The following is a 23,755-nucleotide window of genomic DNA, read 5'->3' as shown; positions in this document are numbered from 1 at the left end:
TTATGAATAAAACAAAACTTCTCCAGTGTCTCTCCAGACTGGCACAGCTCACTGATGGGTAATAGCTGACCATGACCAGCAGGTGGAGACTGAGACATATATTTTTGGCTGTAGTACAAGTGGGCTGTGCAGTCCCTAATACAGTAGAAAACAAACCTAAATACTGCTAATAACCAGCAATGCACATAGGTGTAGTTAGCCCAACAAATATGAAGGACTATGGCCTCAGAATCGGAGCCTACGCACAGCAGTGTGAATCACAGACTGAGAATGATCTGCGTAGTGAAATTGCTCCTGCTCCAATCATTGGCCAACACGCATTAATTTTTTTAGGAAATTTTTCAAAAGCATTTAAATAAAGCTATAAATCCAACCTCTACAGGGTTACATTGTGTAAGTGCAAGCCAGAGTATGAAAAACATAGACCAGAAAAAGACTTAGCTTTGTAGCTGACTTGTCTTTACAGGAAAATACAGTCACTAGTGTTTGTTTGCCGACGCGGCCAGCGTTTCGCGGGAATTTTATAATAAAGACCATCCGCTGCGTCAGGGCCACCAGGACATTCAAAAATCAAGGCTCACTGTAAAATAAAAGAATATATTTAGTTCCCAAGAACTTAAAGAGAAAGAAAAACAAAATAACAGCACTCACATTACTGCACTCGGTCACAGAATTTCAAAACATGTTAAGATGGCAGTCGGCTACGTTTTATAGCCGTTACGTAACATACCGTAATGACGTCACGAATCATTAGGCACACTGTAAACACTAGTAAAAATGTTGCCACTCAAATGATCTGTTAAGTCCCAGAGGCCACAATGTATTCAGCCTATTTATCCACCTCTGCTCCCTCTGTGCTAAATACCTTCTAAAGTCCCCCCCTCTGGTACTTGGCTGAACCACCTCCAAAATTAGAGCTTTCAGAGACATGAAATCATGAGATCTTTCAAGGCAGTGTTTAGCCAATGGAGGATTTGTTCCTCTAAAGGGGGACTTTAAAAAACAGGCTGATGTTCTAAAACACAGGTTTCTGGCCCGGGGCTACCCCCTAAAAGTTGTTTCTGCAGCATATAAAAGAGCACTATACTGCAACAGGGAGAGTCTATTCGCCCCTAAGAGATCTGATTCCCAGAGATCAGGTGAACAATGCATGACATGCGTTGTAACTTACTCCAGCCAGTGTCATCGGTTGGTCCGCTCGCTTAAAAAACATTGGGCGATTTTACAGACCTCTGGTACTTTTAAAGATTACAACTTAAGGATAGCCTTTCGTAGAACTAGAAATCTGAAAGAGATTTTATGCCCTTCTGTACTGCCCAATATCAGTTTTGGGCAGGATCAAGTATGGATGGGACATAGAGCGTGTGGAACATGTCAGATGTGCAAGCTCATGATTCCTACCAATTGTTTTTGTAATCCCAGAGACAAAAAAGAGTACAATCTACGTCATAACTCTGATTGTAAATCTTGCGGTGTGGTATATATTATACAATGCCCCTGTGATCTAGTATATGTGGGTCAGACCTCTCGTAAATTCACCACAAGACTCACAGAACATAAGAGCAATATCAAAAATAAAATATTTGGGGCTCCATTGGCTAAACACTGCCTTGAAAGATCTCATGATTTCATGTCTCTGAAAGCTCTAATTTTGGAGGTGGTTCAGCCAAGTACCAGAGGGGGGGACTTTAGAAGGTATTTAGCACAGAGGGAGCAGAGGTGGATAAATAGGCTGAATACATTGTGGCCTCTGGGACTTAACAGATCATTTGAGTGGCAACATTTTTACTAGTGTTTACAGTGTGCCTAATGATTCGTGACGTCATTACGGTATGTTACGTAACGGCTATAAAACGTAGCCGACTGCCATCTTAACATGTTTTGAAATTCTGTGACCGAGTGCAGTAATGTGAGTGCTGTTATTTTGTTTTTCTTTCTCTTTAAGTTCTTGGGAACTAAATATATTCTTTTATTTTACAGTGAGCCTTGATTTTTGAATGTCCTGGTGGCCCTGACGCAGCGGATGGTCTTTATTATAAAATTCCCGCGAAACGCTGGCCGCGTCGGCAAACAAACACTAGTGACTGTATTTTCCTGTAAAGACAAGTCAGCTACAAAGCTAAGTCTTTTTCTGGTCTATGTTTTTCATACTCTGGCTTGCACTTACACAATGTAACCCTGTAGAGGTTGGATTTATAGCTTTATTTAAATGCTTTTGAAAAATTTCCTAAAAAAATTAATGCGTGTTGGCCAATGATTGGAGCAGGAGCAATTTCACTACGCAGATCATTCTCAGTCTGTGATTCACACTGCTGTGCGTAGGCTCCGATTCTGAGGCCATAGTCCTTCATATTTGTTGGGCTAACTACACCTATGTGCATTGCTGGTTATTAGCAGTATTTAGGTTTGTTTTCTACTATATTTTTATATACTGCTGGGGTGATTAGTTTTAGGTTATACACCAGTCCCTAATACACTCAGTCTGCTATCATTCTCCAGCAGGTGGTGGTAAGCTGTTGCAGTATTCCCTGGCTTCCTGGCTTCTGGAGAATTCAATTTAAATGTGCTTGTGTGATATTTAAAATTCCGTATGGAATTTTTTCTCCTTTAGTTTTCTTAGTTTTCAATTTTCGCACACTATCTAACTCCAGAAGTATTCAGAAATACAAACTTGGCTTTCCTACTGTTTTGCCTTCTCATTTGTAAAAATTTGGAATGAGCTTCCATCTGAGATTAGATTACTGTATTTTTCACTCCATAAGACGCACCCAAGATTTAGAGGAAGAAAACTAGAAAAAAACATTCTGAACCAAATTCTCCCTGCCAGGCTCTGCACCCAACCCCACACTCCTTGCCAGGCTCTGCACCCTCTCCCCCTCCCTGCCAGGCTTTGCACCCTGTCCCCCCTCTGGTGGTCTAGTGGTAGGCCAGCACAGGGCAAGCAGGCAGGCCTAGTGACAGATAGGCAAAGATTCTGGGAAGTTTGTCTTCTAACATTAATTCTATAGAGATGAGGACTGTGATATTGTCCGCATAACTATAAGATAGATGACCTTTATTCTCAAGTAGATTTCCTAGTGAATGTTTGGAAATGTTAAACAATATTGAAGACAAAGGAGATCCCTAAGGGACTCCACATGGATTGGTCCACCTATCAGACAAAATGCCATTCATAATAACCCTTTAAGTTCCAAATGTTACAAAGGTAGAGATCCAAATTAAGACTCTGCCTGTAATTCTTAAATTTTTCAGAGATTGTGTTAGAGAATAGTATGGTTTACTAGATCAAACTGGAGTACTGAAACTTTTTTTCCTTTGCTGAATAGTGATCTAGCATGATCAGTTAAAGCTCTGTTTCTGTGCTGTACCAATAAGAAGTTATATTTTCCTAGCTGTGTTTGGCAGATTATTGGAAATTATTTGGAGTTTCTATTTTGTAATATGATACTTGTCAGGTTTTTGAAAATTCCAAAAATCACAGGGAGTTAAAAGAAAAAAAAAAAAAGAGGTACAGAAATGAGTTCAAAGAGCAGTGGTGTACCTAGGGTATGTGGCACCCAGGGCCCATCATTTTTTGACACCCCCCCATGTAAAAAAATATTTTTTGTAATAACCATGAAACGGAATAAATGGTCAGAATAGAAACAGGCAATGAAAATTTTCTTTTATTGAACCTCATATATGTAACCATTATTCCAAACATAACATAAATTATGTCTGAATTGTCATGACATCAGAAGTACATATGGAGTAGTTGCAGGTGATGCTTGGGACAGTTCTGATTGTGTTAGTTCGGTTTTATGTGTTTTTTGAATAGAAGGGTTTTTATTTCTTTTTTGAAGGTTTTGTAGTCTGTGGTTGTGGTCGAGGTCAATAGGTTGTAGAGTTGGGGGTCGAGTGTTAGGAGGTTGTCGAACTGTTTTTTTTTTCTTTTGACGATTTTGGTTGGAGGGTATGTGAATGATGCGTGAGTTCTCCTATGTCTGGTTGAGGTGGATTGAATTATTTAGCTGAAGAAATTAGTTACCCCCCCCCATTCCACACACATTAATTCACTTCCATTTTTGTTCCCATTATAAAAAACTGTGATAAGTTCCCAGAAAAAAATACATTAAAATAAGAAGTTAAAACAAAGGTTCCTACAGATGAGAACATAACATAAGAATAGCCTAACTGGGTCAGACCAATGGTCCATCATGCCCAGTAGCCCATTCTCATGGTAACTAATCAAGGTCACTAGTACCTGGTCAAAACCCAAAGAGTAGCAACATTCCATGCTACCGATCCAGGGCAAGCAGACACTTCCCCCATGTCTTAATAACAGACTATGGACTTTTCCTCCAGGAATTTGTCCAAACCTTTCTTAAAACCAGCAACGCTATCTGCTTTTACCATAACTTCTGGCCACTTCATTTTTAAGCTTAGATCTTTCCTTCCAAACAGAGACCTTGCTAGATGTCAAATACAGAAAGAACAAGGTAACTTCACAAGGACTTAGCTGTGCAGGAAATGTGAATCTCCTCATACACCCACCATATAGTGCAAAAATGTGCAAAGGTCTGGTTTTTTCTTTCGATCACTACATAGCCTAATGCCACACAAGCAGCGCTGTTACAAACATATTCTGAAGGTCAATGCTAAGGTTAACAAAGTTTCCTTCCTTGGACCACAAGGAGATACTGACAAACCACTGGAAGAGATCCCAAAACAACTACCCAGGCACAACACTCAAAGACCCACTCAGTGTGTGAACCAGTTAAGTGGAGTGGACTTACTGGAGGGTGGAAATGGGCCTGGAGTTTGCTCAGCAGAATTTCCCAGACCACCTCTTCCTCTCAACACATTGACACGCTGCCACCACCACCACCATTAGGAACACCTCACCGGGTAGGCCAGCAATGCTTATAAACTTTATAAAACACATTATTATATTTTCTTATAAAGCACATATTTTAACTGAACTCTCTGACATCCTCAGCCTTGCCATTCACAAAAATAGAAGGAAGAAAAGTTCCCGTTTCCTGCTGTCTCATGTCCCCGGCCTATACAATATTTTTCTTCTGCAGACCCTTCAAAAGTCTGACCAAATCCTCGTTTCACTTGCATTATAAAGTACTGAGGATGCCATCTCTCCCCAATCCCAGGTCCTAAAGTCTAAGACAGTAGCGCAAACTAGTGCTACCCGATTCAGGGGGAAAAAAAAAATTTGATTCGATTCAGCCTATTGAATTGGTTTTTCGATTCGACTTTCCTGCCCAATTGGGTGTTTTGTTTTGTTTTTTCAAACATCCTGGTGGGTTTATTTTATAGCTTTTTCACCACCCACCCACCCCCCTTTGGCTTCTCCTAACCACACTGACGCTGTGGTGTAAATTAAATAAAGAAACAAAAAGGACTTTTCCTCTCTCTGTTAAATCCTAGTTCACGTTTGCGGTCTAACACCAGCTCTGGCAGGATACACATTTCAAATCTGACATATTGTAATCGCAAAACAGAAAATAAAATTAGTTTTTCTACCTTTTGTTGTCTGGTTATTTTTCAAATCTTGTTGGTCCAAGGCTCTCGTTGTCTTCTGATAACTTGCTTGCCAGGGTCTCCTCCTTCCTTCTTTCTGCATGCTAACCATCCATCTGCCATCTCTGTCCTCCCCGTTTCCCTTCCCTCCCCAGGAGGTCTGGCATCTTTCCTTTTTTCTTCTCCCTCCACAGATCCATCTTTTCTTAACTACCCTTTCATCCAGCATCTCTCCCTCCTTCCCCACTACCCCAGGATCCACCATCTCTCCCTTTCTTTTCCCAACTACCCTCCTATCCAGTATCTCTACCCCCCCTCTCCACACCATCCCTTGTGTCCAACTTCTCTCCCTTTCTGTTCCTTCCCTCCCTAGAAACCATGGTCCATCATCTCTCTCCCTCTCCTCTATTTTCAGACCCATTATTTCTTCCCACCTAAAGTCCGGCATATGCGCATCTCTTTGAACCCCCCCTTCCCTTCGTGTACTTCTACATCAGGGCCCCCCTCCCCTGAAGGCCTGTCCCCCGCTTAAAGGTCTGCATCCCACCCCTGAAGGCCTGTCCCCCCCTTGAAGGCCTGCCTGCCTGTCCCCTTTGAAGGCCTGCCTGCCTGATCCCCTTGAAGGCCTATCCCCCCCTTGAAGGCCTGCCTGTCTGTTCCCCTTGAAGGCCTGTCCCCCCTTGAAGGCCTGCCTGCCTGTCCCCCCCCTTGAAGGCCTGTCCTCCCCCCCTTGAAGGCCTGTCCTCCCCCCTTGAAGGCCTGTCCCACCCCTTGAAGGCCTGTCTGCCTTGTCCCCCTTGAAGGCCTGCCTGCCTGTCTCCCCCCCTTGAAGGCCTGCCTGCCTGCCCCACCCTGAAGGTCTGATGCCCCGACCCACCCTGAAGGACCGCTCATCCCCCTGGCCTCCCCGCACCACCTACGGTAGAGAAGCAGCCTGCAGCGGGATCGCAATGCCAGCGATCCCTGTGCTGCTTCCTCCGCCGCAGTCCCGCCCCTCCTCTGATGTCAGAGGAGGGGCGGGACTGCAGCAGAGGAAGCAGCGCAGGGATCGCTGGCATCGCAATCCCGTTGCAGGCTGCTTCTCCACCGCAAACGGTGCGGGGGGGCCAGGGGGAGAATCCGGACATGGGGGGGGGGGAACCGGACACCAATGGCTTCAAGGCCGGGAGCACCCCTTCAGGGCTTGCACCCGGTGTGGACTGCCCCCCCCCCCCCATTGGTACACCACTGTCAAAGAGTAAAGTCAAATGGAAGGGGTGTGAATGGTAGTTTGTCTGGGGAGGAGGTGGTATATGGACAAGGATGAAGTGGATTAAAAGATGGACAGCAAGGAAAAGGGAAATAAAAATATAGCAAGATGTTCAGGCCTGGAGCATAACTGCTCTGGATATGAGTCACACCAGAAGGGCAAAACAATAATTGATTTTGATATATTGTGTTGAGTTGTTATTTTTAATATTTAACAATAAAACTTGAATTAATGTATCTTGGCTGATGAATAAATAAAATATTTTAAAAAGATAGTGTGAAGATTGTTTTGCACCTGTCTGTATTGTACCTAATAGTAATCTGTTCTGTTCATATCATGTTTTCACAAGTACACTTCCCCTCTCCCGATTTGTGGTTTTAGGACTCACAATTTCCTAAAACCAGAATCGCCCCACCTCCGTCCCGCTTCCTGGACCTCTCCGGACCTTACCTAGTGGTCTAGCGGTCTTTCGGGGCAGGAACGATCTTCCTACACTCCTGCCCCGTACTGATCACTCATCCAAAATGGCTGCCAAAGTAAACTACAGTACTGAGATTGTTTTCCTTCCTGTGTTGATTTAGTCAGAACTTGTAGGCTGTATATACAAGCCTAGATTGTCAGTCAGTGTGACCATTTTGTCATTCTTTTAAGTTACACTCAGAAAGGAGATTCTTGGATCAGGTTCTGTTTAATTCATTGTCTGTCTGTTCTCTCAGATGCAAAAACATAAGCCATGAGGAAAAATAATTTCCCAAGAAACCCTGCATCTGTTTTAAGTGATACAATTTCTGCTTTTTTTTTTTTTTACAGGACCTTATCAACCAAGGCAGAGAGAAAGTTGTTGAAGCAACCAACAATATAACATCAGTGAGAATTCAGCCTTATGAAGATATATTAACAGCTGTGGTAAGTAGAAGGGATGGTAAAATGTGGTTTGATTATGCAAATCACAAACAATTCTGGCACTTTGTAAAACAAATACCATTTAAGTATTCACACCAGTTCTTGAGGGCTATGGACGGGTCAAATTTTCAGGATGTACTTAATAAATATGCATCCCAATCAATACTGCTGACGGACAAATTCAAATACAAATCTTCCCCTATTTTTTGTTTAACCACATAACATACATTTAGAAGAAGAGAAGAACTAATACATCTAATAATAATAACAGTTTATATACTGCAGGACCGTGAAGTTCTATGCGAAATAACAAAGATTAAAAGATGGTACAAATTGATTGAACTTAACAGAGGTAAAGCTAGTGATTAACAGCTCTAGGGATTAGTTAGTGTGGAGAAAGAATTGTACGGATCAGCTGCCTAGATACTTCAGGAGCAGATATGTTTTTAGGCATTTCTTAAATTCTCCATAAGTAGTAGGCGTAAGCAATTCTAGATTTTTACCCCATAATGCTGCCTGATGTGAGAAAAGGTGTTGATGGTGTCTCTTCAGTTTACATCCTGTAACTGGAGGGGAAACAAAATTCAAGTGTGAGCTTCTCTTATGTCTGTTGGCTGAGAAAGAGAAAAGGTCAGTTATATATTTAGGGGCTAGACGAATAGTACCGTAAAGCAGAAACAGGCGAACTTAAACTTCACACGTGCCTCCATCAGTAGCCAATGCAGCTGTTGGTAGTAAGGTGTCACATGATCAAACTTCTTCAGCCCAAAAATCGGTTTGACCGCTGCATTTTGCATTTGTAATCGTCGCATATTCTTTTGGGAAATTGCTAAATAGGCGATATTACAGTAATCAAGTTGACTCAGTACGAGGGATTGTACCTGAATTCTAAATGATGACACATCAAAATATGCTCTAATGGATCGAAGCTTCCAAAGAGTGAAAAAACTCTTTCTGATTAAGGAGTCTACCTAGTCTTTCATGGTTAAGCTCTGGTCTAGTGTTACACCCAATACCTTCATAGTAGGCTGAATAGGATAACTAAGTTTATTGATGCATAGTGATGTTTTGGTGTCAAGCAAGTGTGGCGAAGCTACAAAAAATTTTGTTTTTTCTGAATTAAATTTCAGTTTGAATTCAGTCATCCATTGCTCCATCAGATTTAGTACTTCTGATTCCTTGGGAGTAACTTCCGAGAGAGAGTTAGCAAATGGAATGATGATCATAAAGTCATCTGCGTAACTAAATAATTTTATCCCCAGCTGGGTCAATTGCGCACCTAGTGAGGACATGTAGACATTGAAAAGCAATGAGATAGTGGTGACCCTTGCGGTACGCCATATGAATTGCTCCAGGTATCGGAGAGATCGTAATTGAAATGTACTTGATAGGTACGACATAAGGACATAGAGACATAAGGAAACCTCGAAACCAGTCTAACACCTCTTCCCTGATACCAATTGCATCTAGGCATTGTAGCAGTTTCCAATGGTCCACTAGGTCAAAGGCAGAGCTCATATCAAATTGCATGATTATACCATTAATAATTTATTAATCAACCTTACTTTTTTCATAAATATTATAAATATATTGAATGTACCACCCTCTGACTTATAACAAACACCTATTTCAACAGACAACCCAGGCAAATGCCCTTGTTGCTCCAAAAACCTGGATAATCAGTTCCATATTGTCCAGTGTTTTATTTAAAATTTCCTTGACAAACTGGTGCTTCATGGATTAAACTCCTGCTTTCATGATAAGATCTTGTTCTCTTCTTGAATAACAACTGATAAAATGTTCAAGCCAGCCCAACACAATCTTGTGTTTCGCCACACAGGCATCCTCGGGAGCTGAAGCCACTTCAGGTTTTCACTGTATTTTTCTCTATATAATCACATTTGTTAATTATGCAGCAACTGCAGCTTAGGCTCAAAAACCATGTCTCCCGTCTGGAAGAGGCAACAAGGGCATTTGCCTGGGTTCTCTGTTGAAATAGATGTTTGTTATAAGTCAGAGGGTGGTACATTCAATATATTTATAATATTTATGAAAAAAGTAAGGTTGATTAATAAATTATTAATGGTATGTGCATATATGTATTCTCTTCTTCTAAATGTATGTTATGTGGTTTAATAAATATGCATGAGATTTGCATGCATGTCTCTGTTATCTCCAATTATGTATTGTAAACTGCTCTGCTGTTTGTTTTTTGAAGGGCAGTATAGAAAGACTGTCTGTAAATTAAACCAAATTCTTGCCTCCAATTAAGCCACAGCCATCCTTTGCAGAAAGGGTAACTGTACAGCTTCAGATGGCATAAAAGCCAGTAGTATTTACAGTGGCTAAATAAGTCTTCATATTTCACTGTCTCTCCTAGAGCAGCTTCACTTATTCCTGCAAAATATGTTCAACAAATTTAACAGCTACTGTAAAGACTTGCCATCTCTCCAGTATCAATAACCCATTGTAACACAGTCTCAGGCCACATTTTAAAACAAACCACAGAAATAATGAAGTTCTGGAATTCATTTCTTGAGGATGCGGTAAAAACAGTTAGTATAGTTGTGTTTGAAAAAGGTCCATCAACCATTATTTAGACAGACCTGTAGAAAGCCATTGCTTTCCTCCAGAGACAAGCAGGGGAAATGCAGGCTGACTTGATGGTGAAGTCCTTAGACTGAGCCTGTGTATTGGTGCTCTCCTCTATCTACAGTAAGCTTTTTGCTTACTGAGCATCTGTCAGCACTGTAGCTTCCCTAGCTCTTCCCCCTGTTCTGACAGTTTTTTCATCACCTGCCCTAATAGTCACAGCTCTCCCCTGTGTCTCTCTTTTACCTCGTAGATTATATTTTACAGCATTGAATTTAGTTAGTCAACCCTCCCTCCCCATACACACAAAACTAAAAGGGAACAACCAGAGAAGGACGTTTCTTGTTCAATCTCCCTTTATGCTGGGACCTGGTGGGAAGTAGTTATCCCCTATTGCCAGGGGCTGTAGGAAACTTCAATCAATAGAATTGAGCCCCTCCCACTGTGCATATCTCCTGGAGCATGCTCTCTGGATCCAAGTTTTGTTTTCCTACAAGCGAAGCTGTAGGAGCTCTTCTCTTCTGCTCGTGTTTCATTTCTTGAAATTTAGTGTATTTTAATACTTTTTGCGGGTTTGTCCTTGTGCTGTGGAAATACTCTGCAGGGGCATCCTACTGGCGGGAGAGTGCAGACTTTGGAGTAGAGAGCTGCAAGGGAACGGGGACGACGGGAATCCCGCAGGACCCGCGGGTTCCCCCTTCGGGTCACGGGGATCCCGTGGGGACGCCCCCTAGGGTCGCAGGAATCCCGTGGGGATGCCTCCGAGGGTCGCGGGGTTCCTGCGGGGCTGGATGTACTCAGACGCGCGGCTCTTCTCCCTACCTGCTCTGCTTAAACAAAGCCCTCCCTCCCTCCGACGTCAGCGCTGACGTCGGGAAGACTTCCGTTCGGCTCTGTGCTGCAGGCAGGGCAGGTAAGGAGAAGGAGAGTAGCCTCGCGGCTCGAGTGGCTACCAAGGGAGGGGGGCGGTCCGCCCCGGGTACAGCACAGCCGGCCAGGTCCCTTACTTTACTGTAAGAAGGTTAATTTAGATTTGTGGTTAAGGGCAGGGAGGTTTGTCAGACCGGGGCTGTTGTCGGTCGGTCGGGGAAGCGCCACAAAAGTAAGGGGACCTGGCCGGCTGTGCTGCACCCGGGGCGGGAGAGAAGGAGGGGGGAGAAGGACGTTGAAAGCACTGGGGAAGACAAAGGGGTGGGGAAGGACACTGAAAGCACTTGTGGAAGACAGAGGAGGGAGAAGGATGCTGACAGGACATGGGGAAGAGGGGGGGGAGAAGGACGCTGAAAGGCCATTGGGAAGACAGAGGGGGGAGAAGGACACTGAAAGCACATGTGGAAGACAGAGGGGGGAGAAGGACGCTGACAGGACATGGGGAAGATGGGGGGGAGAAGGACGCTGAAAAGAAATGGGGAAGAGAGAGTGGGGAGAAGACAGAGATGCCAGACTATGGGGGAGCGGAGGGAAGAAGATGGGTGCCAGACCAATTTGGAAGGGGGGAGAAAGGGAGAGGCACAGTAACAGAGCAAATGGAAGACGCAGAAGGAAGAGAGACAGTGGATGGAAGGAATTGAATGAGAACATGAGGAAAGCAGAAACCAGGCAACAAAGGTAGGAAAAGATTTCTATTTCTTTTTTTTTTTTGTTTCAGGATAAAGTAGTATATTAGTTGTGTTGATAAAAATTTATAAACATTAGAGGCTCTGGTAGAAACCCGTTTACAAAGTATGTATTCTTCCCAATTAATATTTCCAAATTAATAAAGTCTTTTTGCTTATTTGTAAATGGGTTTCTACCAGAGCCTTTAATTCAGTAGCATAATTAAATGAAATAACTATTTCTGAAGTTTATAGGGACGGGCGGGGACGGAGGGGATTCCTCACGGGGACAGGCGGGGATGGAGGGGATTCCTCACGGGGATGGGTGGGGATGGAGGGGATTCCTCACGGGGACGGGTGGGATTCCTCACGGGGATGGGTGGGGACAGGTGGGATTTCTGTCCCCGCACAACTCTTTACTTTGGAGTAAAGTCTGCCTCTGGGAGGTTACCTGCCACTGCAGTAAGCCCCCAGGACCGCCTGCACATCAGATCAGGGCTCTGGGATCGGGAGCTAGCTCACCCAGGGTTTGTCTGCTAGCGGGTGGAGCGCAGGCTAAACGGTTCTGTGGAGGTGTGCCCGGGATCAGGACCAGATTGCATATCTTCCCTATGTAATCCGGAGATCTCGGAAGTCACTGGCTGGGGTGACCGGGCAGGTGAGGCAGTCAGAAGACTTGAAATCTAGTTTTCCTGCTTCCTGAGGTTAGAGATCTCTATGCCATTTCTTCCTTACAGCACAGAGCACAGTGAGTAGCTGTTTGCCTGCCTGATTTAGTGATTTAGGGGGGTCCTGAAAAGAGTTTTCTGGGTGGTTTCCCTGCATGCCCTGTCCCACCCCCCTCCCCACACACATCCCTCTAAAATCGCCGTTTTCCAGGGTTCCCTGTGTTTTTCCTGGGCTATTATAGGGCAAAATTGGCACCCGTGGTGGCCATCTTGGATTTTTTTTCTAAACTTTTTAAAAGTATATTTTTTATACTTAGAAACTTTGTTTTTGCTTCAAACATCTCAGATAGCCTCCTCAGGACATGATGACACAGATTCATGCCTTGTTTGCAGCAGATGGCTGTCAGATTCGCAGCTGTGTTCCACTTGTACCTTGGCCCACAAGGAGCATTAGGTGTGCACGGATTCAGTGTCTTCCACCTCTGAAGATGTCCTTCTTGGATCTACTGCTGCGTGCGCCGCGAAAATTGCGCATGGAGACCCTTAGAAGAATGACAGTGGCATTTCACTAAAATGCAAGCGCAGTTCCGGTGAAAAGCCTCATAAACCTTCTAAGCACTCCAAATCTGAGACGCACAATGTGGCCCTTGCAGGGGTGGGGGGGATTTTTTTTTCCCCCTGGAATCTGTGAATATGAAGTATCAGGCATACTTGGTTAAAAAGTCCATGCCTGCAGTGCCCCATCAGAAGCTGACGCAATATGCTGGTTCTTCTCCGCTGGACACTAGTCTGTTCCTGTGCTCTCAGGCAGGGACCCCAGAATGGAGACAGACAATGCTTGGTATCACTTTCAATCCCCCTCCTTTCACAGAGTGCCTCGGGGACATCCGCTGATGTGGCTAATCTAGCTGACCTTCATGATCAAGATTTGTGCAGCTCCCGAGATCTAGCATACGATCCCTCCGTTTGCAGATTCTTCAAGCCTAATCGTCTTGAGGATCTCATCTCAGAATCCCTATGGGAATTGAATCTGCATTCAGATCATCCTGCCCAGGCAGAATGTTCCTTGATGAGTGATCAAAGACCACTCTCTGCTGCCTTCCTGATCATCCGGATCTGGTCCGGATTCTTTCGGAGGTTTGGGTTAGACCGGAGTGTCCCCTTAAATGCGCTCGGGCCTTGGCTAAGCTTTACCCCATGGCACCAGAGTTTTCCAAGTGCTTTACTTCTCTGAAAGTGGATTCTGCTGTGGCTCAGGTCACCAAGCATACCTCTCTCCCCTCTGATGTTCAAGGCAGGCGAGTAGATTTCATTCTCAAATGCCTTTTTGATTCTGCGGCGGCTGGGATCAGCGACTGCTGCCACTTCATTTGTCGAACAGGCATGCCATTCTAAACTTCGCCATGATCCTGATGATGTGGTCCTCCGAGATCTGGATTTTATCCCAGGACAAGCAAGCAGGTATTCTCACATGTGAGTGACGTCATCGACTGAGCCCGGATGCGGACGCCTCACAAGCAGACTTGCTTGAAAAAACTCAAAGTTTCGAGTAGCCAGCACCGCGCATGCGCGAGTACATTCCCGCCCAGCGCAAGCCTGCGCGCATCTCCTCAGTTCTCAGATTTCCACGGAGCCGAGAAGTCCATCTTTGACTCTCTGCGTTTAACTTCGTTAATTCGTGCCTTCTCTGACCCGCGGTTTGTCTTTTTTTCTTCACGAATCGCTATTCATATTTTCTTTTATTTCTTTCTTTTTTTAAAAAAAAAATTTCTTCCGTTCATTTAACGGGACAGGCCACCCAGCCGTAGCCCAAGGGCTTCAATCTTACGGCGGCTATTTTTTCTTCTATGCCCCGGTCTGTTACGGGCTTCAAGAAGTGTGGCAAGTGTCAGCACACGATATCTCTTACGGACCCACATCGTCACTGCCCTCAAGTGTCTTGGACCGAATCATCATCCTAGGTCGTGCCTGCCTTGTCAAACACTTCAGCCTCGTGCTTTCAATCGTCGTCGTATCTTGGTGGACCAGCTCTTCGGGATGGAGTCTTCTGATCCCTCAACTTCGAAGGCATCTTTGGCCTCGACTCCTACCGAAGCCCCTCCTGCTTCTACTGCTTCCACTTCAAGCCTCATCAGACCTTCATCGTTTGCAGCGGCTCTTTCTTCAATGACATCTGCTGTATCTTCCCCTGTTTCCTCAGGTCAGATAGCTCAGCAGTCGGTTCCATCGGTAGTGATTAAAGTGCCTAAGACTCCCAGGTCGAAGCACACTCACACTACCTCGAAGGAACCTCCAGCCAAAGCAGGTGGTCCAGTTTCAGACACATATCCATCCTTTCCAGCTTCTTTCCAGACCATGTTAGAGAAGCAGTTTATTCAGTTCCATACAAATATAGGACCGAAACTGCTTCCTCTTCCCCGGACATAACTTATAGTTTCGGAGGGAAAAGAAGAGAAGCCGGCATGCACACGTTAGAGCCCCGGAGCATAAGTTCACTACAGGCTAAGGCGTGAAATCTCCAAGCCGTTTTTTTTAATGTTGAGCAGCGGCGGTAGCAGGAGAATTCACGATCGGATGATAGCCGGGCGGTCATCTAAAGTAGCCGGGCGGAGCACCCGGCTAAAAGGCCCTGCCTTGGAGATGGTCTTTTCGGAGAGAAAGTTAGACACTGTCTCAGTTGAAAGAGGATTCTACAGTTCTTCAAGAGTTGTCTGTTCATCCAATAGATCAGTCTCGGCACTATCACAAGCCTTCTTCATCAACCACTTAATGCAGACCTTACCATCAACAATTCTTCCAGCAGTACTACCCTAGAAGATATTTTTCTCCTTATGCTAGACCCGCCTATTAGTGTCCTCAATCTTCTACTTATTCACAGAAGCAACGCCCAAGGGACAGGAAGCAGGCTCCGAGTGTCCAGTTGCCTGTTATGAAATCTACTCCTAGTTTTTGACAACTTACCAGTAGGGGGCCAGATCAGCCATTTTCTTCCAGTCTGGCAAAACATCATGACAGACAGATTGGTCCTACAAATAATTTCCCAAGGATATCATCTCAATTTCCTTTACAAGATTCAAATTTCCAATCTGACCCAGTCATCCACAATTCTTCATCACCACATTTCCCTTTTGGCAAAGGAAGTTGCACAGCTAATTCACAACAACGCAGTAAAAATAGTTCCCCAACATAAATAGGATATGGAATTTTATTCAAAAGTTTTTCTAATTTCCAAAAAGACCCAAGGCCTTCATCCAGTTTTGAACCTCTGTCAGCTCAACACATATCTCAAGCGAGCAAAGTTCAAAATAAGAACTTAAGAATTGCCATACTGGGACAGACTGAATGTCCATCAAGCCCAATATACAGTTTCTAACAGTGGCCAATCCAGGTCCCAAGTACCTTGCCCTCCCTCCATTCCCGCATAAAAAAAAAGAACCAGGTTTGCATCATACCAGGAACGTAAGAACTCTGACAACTTATAACTGTTACCGTTTTTAACTAATGAAAGAATTGTCAGAACAGGAGGAGGAGCTAGGGAAGCTTCAGTGTTGACACATGCTCAGTAAGCGAAAAGCTTAATGAATCTAGTGGAGAGCACCGACACACAGGCTCAGTCTGAGTATTTCATCATCAAGTGTGGCTGCATTCACCTGCTGTCTACGGAGAACACCTATTACAAGTAAGCAACTTCGCTATCCCTGGGGGTAAGAGGGATGGTATCTGTCTATATTTTGGGATCCCTACAGATTCTTGTGAACTGGATTGGCCACTACTGGAAAGGGAATTGTGGGTGTGATAAATCTTTGCTTTAACTCAGTATTGTAGCTCTTATGTGCAAGTGCAAGAAAGGAACAGGCCGCAAACTGAAGTGTATGTACACAAATGCAAGGAGCCTAAGGAATAAGATGGGTGAATTAGAAGCTATGGCACAAAAAGATAACGTGGACATCATCGGCATCACGGAAATATGGGGAACTGAGGAAAAGTCTGGGACACTGTGCTACCGGGATACAAATTATACCGCAGAGACAGAGTGGCTCAAAAAGGTGGGGGCATTGCCAAATACGTCAAAGAGGGAATTAAATCTACTGGAGAGAACACGCCACAACAAACGGATAAGTTAGAGTCTCTAGGGGTCAAAATTCCGGGAACAAATGGACTGCAAACGAAGATCGGCATCTACTACCGACCCCCAGGGCAGTCTGAAGAAATTGATGGAGAAATGACGGACGAGATTAAACACAACTGCTAGGGAGACAACTATCAGGGGATAGACTGGAATCTAGGCACTTCTGGCTGCGCTAGGGAGACCTAGATCCTGGAAGCTGTAGGCGATTGCTTCTTGGAACAACGTGTCCAGGAAAATACAAGAGGAAATGCACTTCTGGACTTAATTCTAAATGGACTGCGAGGACTGGCACAAGGTGTAGAAGTAGAAGGGACGCTGGGAAACAGCGATCACAACATGCTTTGACCTGGACGCAGGGGCAAAACATCGGTCCAGAACGACGGCCACTGCCCTGAACTTCCGAAAAGGGAATTACAAAGAGAAGAGACTCATGGTGGGGAAGAAGATTAAGAAGAAGATAAGCACTGTAAAAACGCTAGAGCAAGCTTGGTCCCTTTTTAAGGACATAGTCACCGAGGTGCAAAATGTATATATACTGCGTATCAACAAGGGATTCAAGAGGAAAAAGAACAAGGAACGGCGTGGCTCATTGTAGAGGTGAAGGAAGCGATCAGAGACAAGAAAACTTTATTTAAGGAATGGGAAAGGTCAAAAACGGATGAAAACTGGAATAAGCACAAATAGCATCAACGCAGGTGCCATAAGGCGGTAAAAGGGGCCAAAAGAGACTACGAGGAAAAAATAGCCAAGGAGGCGAAAAACTTCAAGCCGTTCTTTCGATATATTAAGGGGAAACGACCTGTGAAGGAAGCGGTGGGACCGTTGGATGACCATGGAATAAAGGGAATGCTAAAGGAGGACAAAGCAATCGCCGACAAACTGAACACATTTTTTGCGTCTGCATTTACCGAAGAGGATATACACAGCATACCGGAACCCATCAGGCTATATGTTGGAAACAAAGACAGGAAACTGACAGGGTTGACAGTCGGTCTAGAAGAGGTATACAGGCAGATCGATAGGCTTAAGAGCGATAAATCCCCGGGACCAGATGACATCCATCCGAGGGTCATCAAAGAACTGAAAGGGACTATAGCTGAACTGCTTCAACTAATTGCCAATCTATCAATCAAATCAGGAAAGATTCCGTAAGACTGGAAGGTGGTGAATGTTACGCCGATCTTCCATAAAGGTTCGAGGGGAAATCCAGGAAACTACAGACTGGTAAGTCTGACCTCGGTACCAGGAAAGATGGTAGAGGCACTAATAAAGGACCTCATCATTGATCATCCTGACGGACACGGTCTGATGAGGACCAGCCAGTACGGTTTCAGCAAAGGCAGATTTTGTTTGACGAACTTGCTGCACTACTTCGAGGGAGTAAACAGGCAGATAGACGAGGGCGACCCGGTCGACATTGTATATCTGGATTTCCAGAAGGCGTTCGACAAGGTTCCACTTGAACTACTACTTCGGAAAATTGCAAGCCATGGAATCGAAGGTGAAATACTCACGTGAATTAAAAACTGGCTGGAGCATAGGAAACAGAGAGTGGGCGTAAATGGACAATACTCTGTCTGGAAGAGCATCACCAGTGGGGTGCCGCAGGGCTCCGTGCTTTTCAACATCTTTATAAACGATCTGGACATTGGTACGATGAGTGAGATGATTAAATTTGCTGACAATACGAAGTTATTCAGAGTAGTGAAGACACAGCGGGATTGCGAAAATCTGCAACGTGACAATCAAGTTCGAGAAATGGACATCGACATGGCAAATGAAGTTAAACGTGGATAAGTGTAAAGTGATGCATGTCGGTAACAAAAATCTCATGCACGAATACAGGATGACCGAGGCGGTACATGGAGAGACCTCCCAGGAAAGAGACTTAGGAGTTCTGATCAATGAAGCCGTCCACGCAATGCACGGCAGCGGCAAAAAGGGCAATCAGAATGCTAGGAGTGATAAAGAAGGGGATCACGAACGAAACAGAGAAGGTTATCATGCTGCTGTACCGGGCCATGATGCGCCCTCACCTGGAGTACTGCGTCCAGCACTGGTCGCCATACATGAAGAAGGACATGGTACTACTCGAAAGAGTCCAGAGAAGAGCGACTGAAATGGTTAAGGGGCTAGAGGAGTTGCCGTACAGTGAGAGATTGGAGAAACTGGGCCTCTTCTCCCTTGAAAATAGGAGACTGAGAGGGGACATGATCGAAACATTCAAGATACTGAAGGGAATAGACTTAGCAGATAAAGACACATTGTCACCCTCTCCAAGGTAGGGAGAACGAGAGGTCACTTTCTAAAGTTGAAAGGGGATAGATTCTGTACAAACGTAAGGAAGTTCTTCTTCACCCAGAGAGTGGTAGAAAACTGGAACGTTCTTCCGGAGTCTGTCATAGGGAAAAACACCCTCCAGGGATTCAAGACTAAGCTGGACAAATTCATGCTAAACTGGAACGTACGCAAGTGAGGCTGGACTCATTTAGAGCACTGATCTTTTATATGGGGGCCGTCGCGTGAGCGGACTGCTGGACATGATGGACCACTGGTCTGACCCAGCAGCAGCAATTCTTATGTTCTTATGACTCTTTGATCTCAAGATCTGACAGTGTCTCTCTCTCTTTATACTCTGAGCTCAAGAAGGCCATTTGCTACACCACGCTGAAAACTCTGGAGATTTCTCAGAAATGAAGGAGAGCTCTCCATGAATTAGTCATAACTCCCCATCATCTCTTTATCAAGCCATTTAGCCTCTCTTAAGGAAGGTTTACTATTCACTTAACCATTATTGTTACTCTTTGAACATTTTCTGGTTCTCCTATAACCCTTTTAGAGATTGGGTGACCCTGAGTGACCAGAACCTTACACAAGAGTCAAGCAGTGGGCTTTTGGCTTGTGTAAGTAATTAGCCCAAACTCGTTATTACTTGTATTGCTTACATTTTTTTTTAATTGAAATTTGCTGTGTTGTGCCATTAAAATGAAATTTGCTAAATGCTTTCAAGTTTATTTTAGGTTTTGATATGCATATGTAGTTACTACATTTATTAACAACCTTTTCATGAAGAGTCACCCAAAGCAGTTTACAATACATTAATTAGTAATTGGTTACTCTAAAGAATTTTCTCTATCTGTCCTAGCAGTCTCACAATCTAACTGTGTTACCTGGGGCAGTAGAAGGTCAAGTGACTTACCCAGCAGGCTGGGATCAAACTCACAACCTCAGGGTGCTGAGGCAGGAGCTCTAACCACTAGGCCGCAAACGTACACACACATACACACATTCATGTCCATATTGGCTCTGCATTTGTCCCTGGGATATGAAAGAAGGGGGAGGGCTGGCTGGCTGGCTTATAGAGCACTCCAGTATCATTTCTGTTTTGTCACATCATTAAAGTTTTCTGCATCTTATTTGGAAAATCACTAGTAAGAGTGAGAGAGACTAGAACCCAACCTTCCTGTATAATGATTTTCTTATTTCTTGAATCATAAGAAATAAGAAAATCATCGTACAGGAAGGTTAGGTTCTAGTCCCAACAGAGGAGGCATCAGCAGGTAAGATTGCAGTTCTGTTAGCTGCCTGTTGGTGAGTGGGTAGGAAAGATGGACTGCTGTGACTGAGCTTTACAGCTAGTTGCAAAGGTTGAGGCCTTGGTGAGAGTGTAGTGCAGAGATCTCAAAGTCCCTCCTTAAGGGCCATAATCCAGTCAGGTTTTCAGGATTTCCCCAATGAATATGCATTGAAAGCAGCGCATGTACATAGATCTCGTGCATATTCATTGGGGAAATCCTGAAAACCTGACTGGATTGCGGCCCTCGAGGAGGGGACTTTGAGACCCCTGGTGTAGTGTAATGAGCAGTTGCCTCCAATTCCCCTCTGGTAGACAGCTGTGCTTTTAGCAATGTTCAAATAAAAGCACATCTTAACTGAGGACTAGATTTTCAAAAAACCGACAGGCTGCTATCACAGCCGTTATAGTAGTGATTTTTAAAATGCGAATCATTCTCCAAAAAACACTCATGCAAATGAGGTTGACAAAGAGTAACGAAAACTCCCTAAATTTGCATGTGCCCATCGGAATAAACAGAAAAACCCCCAACAGCAGCAGGAGAAATGCCCAATCTCTCCCGCTGCCAAGCGACACCACCCAGTGGCGGGAGAGATGCCCAATGTCTCCTGCCACCAACCTACACCCCTCCATGCCCAATCTATCCCACCGCTAACCAACATCCCCCCCCCAACTCCCTTCGGCAGTGGGAGAGTTGCCCACACTCCCTTACCCCCCCCCTCCCCCAGTGCCTCTGACGATCCTTGCCTTCTTCCCCTTAACTTATTTTTAGATGGCTGGCTGGAGGGATGACTACTCCTTCCGGCCAGCTGGCCCGCTTCTTAAAAATGATGGGTCTTCCCCTTCCCGGTGCATCCTGGGATGCACCAGGGAGGGGCCTGAGTCTCTGATTGGCCCAGGTTGACTAGTAGGAAAAGGGAGGTGGTATTTTTATAAAATTACTGGCAAGGTATCATTCCTCTCCACCCCAGACCTGGAATACTATGTTTAGTACTGGAGGTTACCCTTTGTAAGGACATTCAAAGAATGAATAATCTTAATATTTTCCACAGTCCTGATCAGGAACCTGAACTGTAGCTATCCTAAATACAGCAACCATTTTTAGAATTCCTGTTCATGTTGGGCTAACTGATTAGTATGTTTTGTTTTGTTTTTAAGTGGAAAGAAAATCCAAACCTGACTGAGGTTCAAGTTCAGTCTTTGGCACTAAGTAGAAAGGCAAATATGGAAATGGAAATTAAACACCGAGAAGCCATCTACAATGACGTTCTTACAAAGCAACAGATGGTAAGAATTTTGGGTATCTCAAATAGTCTTATGTACCCAGAGGACTACATTAGCTGTTGGGAAGTTCTTGCCCAATAGTGGCAGTATCATGTCATCAAGAGGTTAAACGCATTGCTATATTTAAGTGTTTACATGCTACTTGAGTTCTTTAAGGATTCAGGAGGTTTTTTCTTTTAGACCTTTTATTTATACTATTTGCAGTTTGCTGTTACAGTGGGTGATCATCTGGCATCCAGTGATCACTGCATGGTACAGTTTAATATTAAGATGGGTATAGAGAGGGCTCATTCAAAAGCAAAGGTTCTAGGCCACAGTTCTTCAACCGCAGGTCCGCGGACCGGTGTCAGTCCGCAGAAAATTTCTGCCGGTCCGCACAGGGCCGGCGAGATCAAGTCGGCAGTTAAATTTCCTGCCGACTGCGGTTCCTGCTGACTAATGTTCCTCCCAGCCTCAGGCGATCAAGATAGGCTGCCAACGTCGGGGCCTTCCCTCTGTGAGTCTCGCCTGTTCGGAAACAGGAAGTTGAAACAAAATAGGCGGGACTCAGAGAGTGAAGGTCTCGACGTCGGCAGCGTGTCTTGATCCTGCCTAGTTGCTGAAGAGGGCCGCGGGGAAGTTGCTATTATACCGGATAGAGCTGCAGATTCAGGTGCAGGTGGAGGGAGATGGTCAGCGTGTGCAAACAAGATCCTGGGGAGCCTTCACAGTGGCTGTCTCCCCTCCCACCAGCTCTCCAATTTGCTAGGGCAGTGATTTACCGGCAACTTCCTGCAGGCAAGTACCGAGAGCTCCTGGAAGGGGAGGAAGCCACTGTAGGAGGCTGGGAAGGTCTGGAAAAGGGAGAGCTGTTACTGGACTTGAAAGGAGTTAGAAGGAGAGATGCTGCTGGGAGGGGAGGAGGGAAAGGGATGGGAAGAGAGTTAATGTTGGATAGAGGGAGGAGGGAAGGGAGAAGAAGGAGAGATGCAGCTGGGAGGGGAGGAGGGAAAGGGATGGGAAGAGAGTTACTGTTGGATAGAGGGAGGAGGGAAGGGAGAAGAAGGAGAGATGCTGCTGGGAGGGGAGGAGGGAAAGGGATGGGAAGAGAGTTAATGTTGGATAGAGGGAGGAGGGAAGGGAGAAGAAGGAGAGATGCTGCTGGGAGGGAGGAGGGAAAGGGATGGGAAGAGAGTTAATGTTGGATAGAGGGAGGAGGGAAGGGAGAAGGAAAAGAAGGAAGGAGGGTAGGGAGAAAGAAAAAAGGAAGGAAACAGCTGGCAGGGAGATTACAGGAGGGGAAGGGGGTCAGGGTGGAATGGAGAGATCAGATGAGAGAAAGGGGAGAGAGAGGAATGAGAAAGTAGAGAGACATTGATGCTGGAAAGGGGGTCAGCAGAGAAATAAGAGAGGGATAAAGATGCTAGATCTGGTGTAAGAGAGATAAAAATGAAGAAGGCAGTGAAGCTGGAATGAATGATGTAAAAAGGAGAGAGGATGATGGACAAGGAAGAGGGGCATAGAAAGAAGTCAGATACATATGGCAGGGGGAGAGGGCAGACATTGGATGGAACGGGCAGATGCTGGAAGGAAAAGAGTGAAAAGAAGATGAAAGCAGAAACCAGAGACAACAAAAGGTAGAAAAAAATAATTTTATTTATATTTTGTCATTAGAATATATCCTGCTAGAGACATAACTGGGGACTGCAGTATTCTGTTAGCATGATATTTCTATGTAGTATTCTATAATAACTTGGCTTGTTCAGTTTTCTTGGTAGTAGAGGGGATATATGTGAAGGGGAGGGGAGACAGGGGTTTTGTTGGACTATGCTCTGTATATTTGTATTTATAAAATCACAATTGTTCAGAATATTGTTTCTTTTTATACTTTAATAAAATACGTTCAATATAAAATCATAATTGCGGCTTGTGCAGATGGGATCAGATGGTTTGCAGGGACCGAGCTCACGGAGATGGGGCGTAAACGGGGTTTTTAAATTTTAGTCCTAGTAGTTTGCCGGTCCACAAAATAATTATTTTATTTCTGCCGGTCCACGGGTGTAAAAAGGTTGAAGAACACTGTTCTAGGCTTTAAAAAATCTAACTTTGTTCAGATGGGGGTTTACATTAAGGAATTGTGTGGATGGGAACATCTGGAAGGAGTGGAAATGCAGTGGGCAAAACTGAAAGTAGCAATTGTAAGGGCGACAAACCTTTTTTTGTTAGGCAAGTAAGTAAAAGTAAGAGGAAAAGAAGGCCGCTTTGGTT

General features: G+C 44.6%; 1 protein-coding gene across 7 annotated transcripts in view; it reads left to right on the top strand.

Moving 5' to 3' along the window:
* The window catches only part of ATRX (ATRX chromatin remodeler), a 643,287-nt gene that overhangs the window by 607,429 nt on the left and 12,103 nt on the right, over positions 1 to 23,755 (top strand). For 6 of the 7 annotated variants that reach the window (XM_033946347.1, XM_033946348.1, XM_033946345.1 and 3 more), the window contains 2 exons: positions 7,574 to 7,669; positions 21,383 to 21,511. In XM_033946347.1, the coding sequence (XP_033802238.1) occupies positions 7,574 to 7,669; positions 21,383 to 21,511 (225 nt within the window). Of the gene's footprint in view, positions 1 to 1,980; positions 2,798 to 7,573; positions 7,670 to 21,382; positions 21,512 to 23,755 lie in introns of those variants that run through there. The other variant, XM_033946351.1, reaches the window with a different exon arrangement.

The sequence above is a fragment of the Geotrypetes seraphini genome, chromosome 5 (assembly GCF_902459505.1).
Source record: "Geotrypetes seraphini chromosome 5, aGeoSer1.1, whole genome shotgun sequence".
Classification (NCBI taxonomy): Eukaryota; Metazoa; Chordata; class Amphibia; order Gymnophiona; family Dermophiidae; genus Geotrypetes; species Geotrypetes seraphini.
This window is presented reverse-complemented; position numbering and strand designations above follow the sequence as displayed.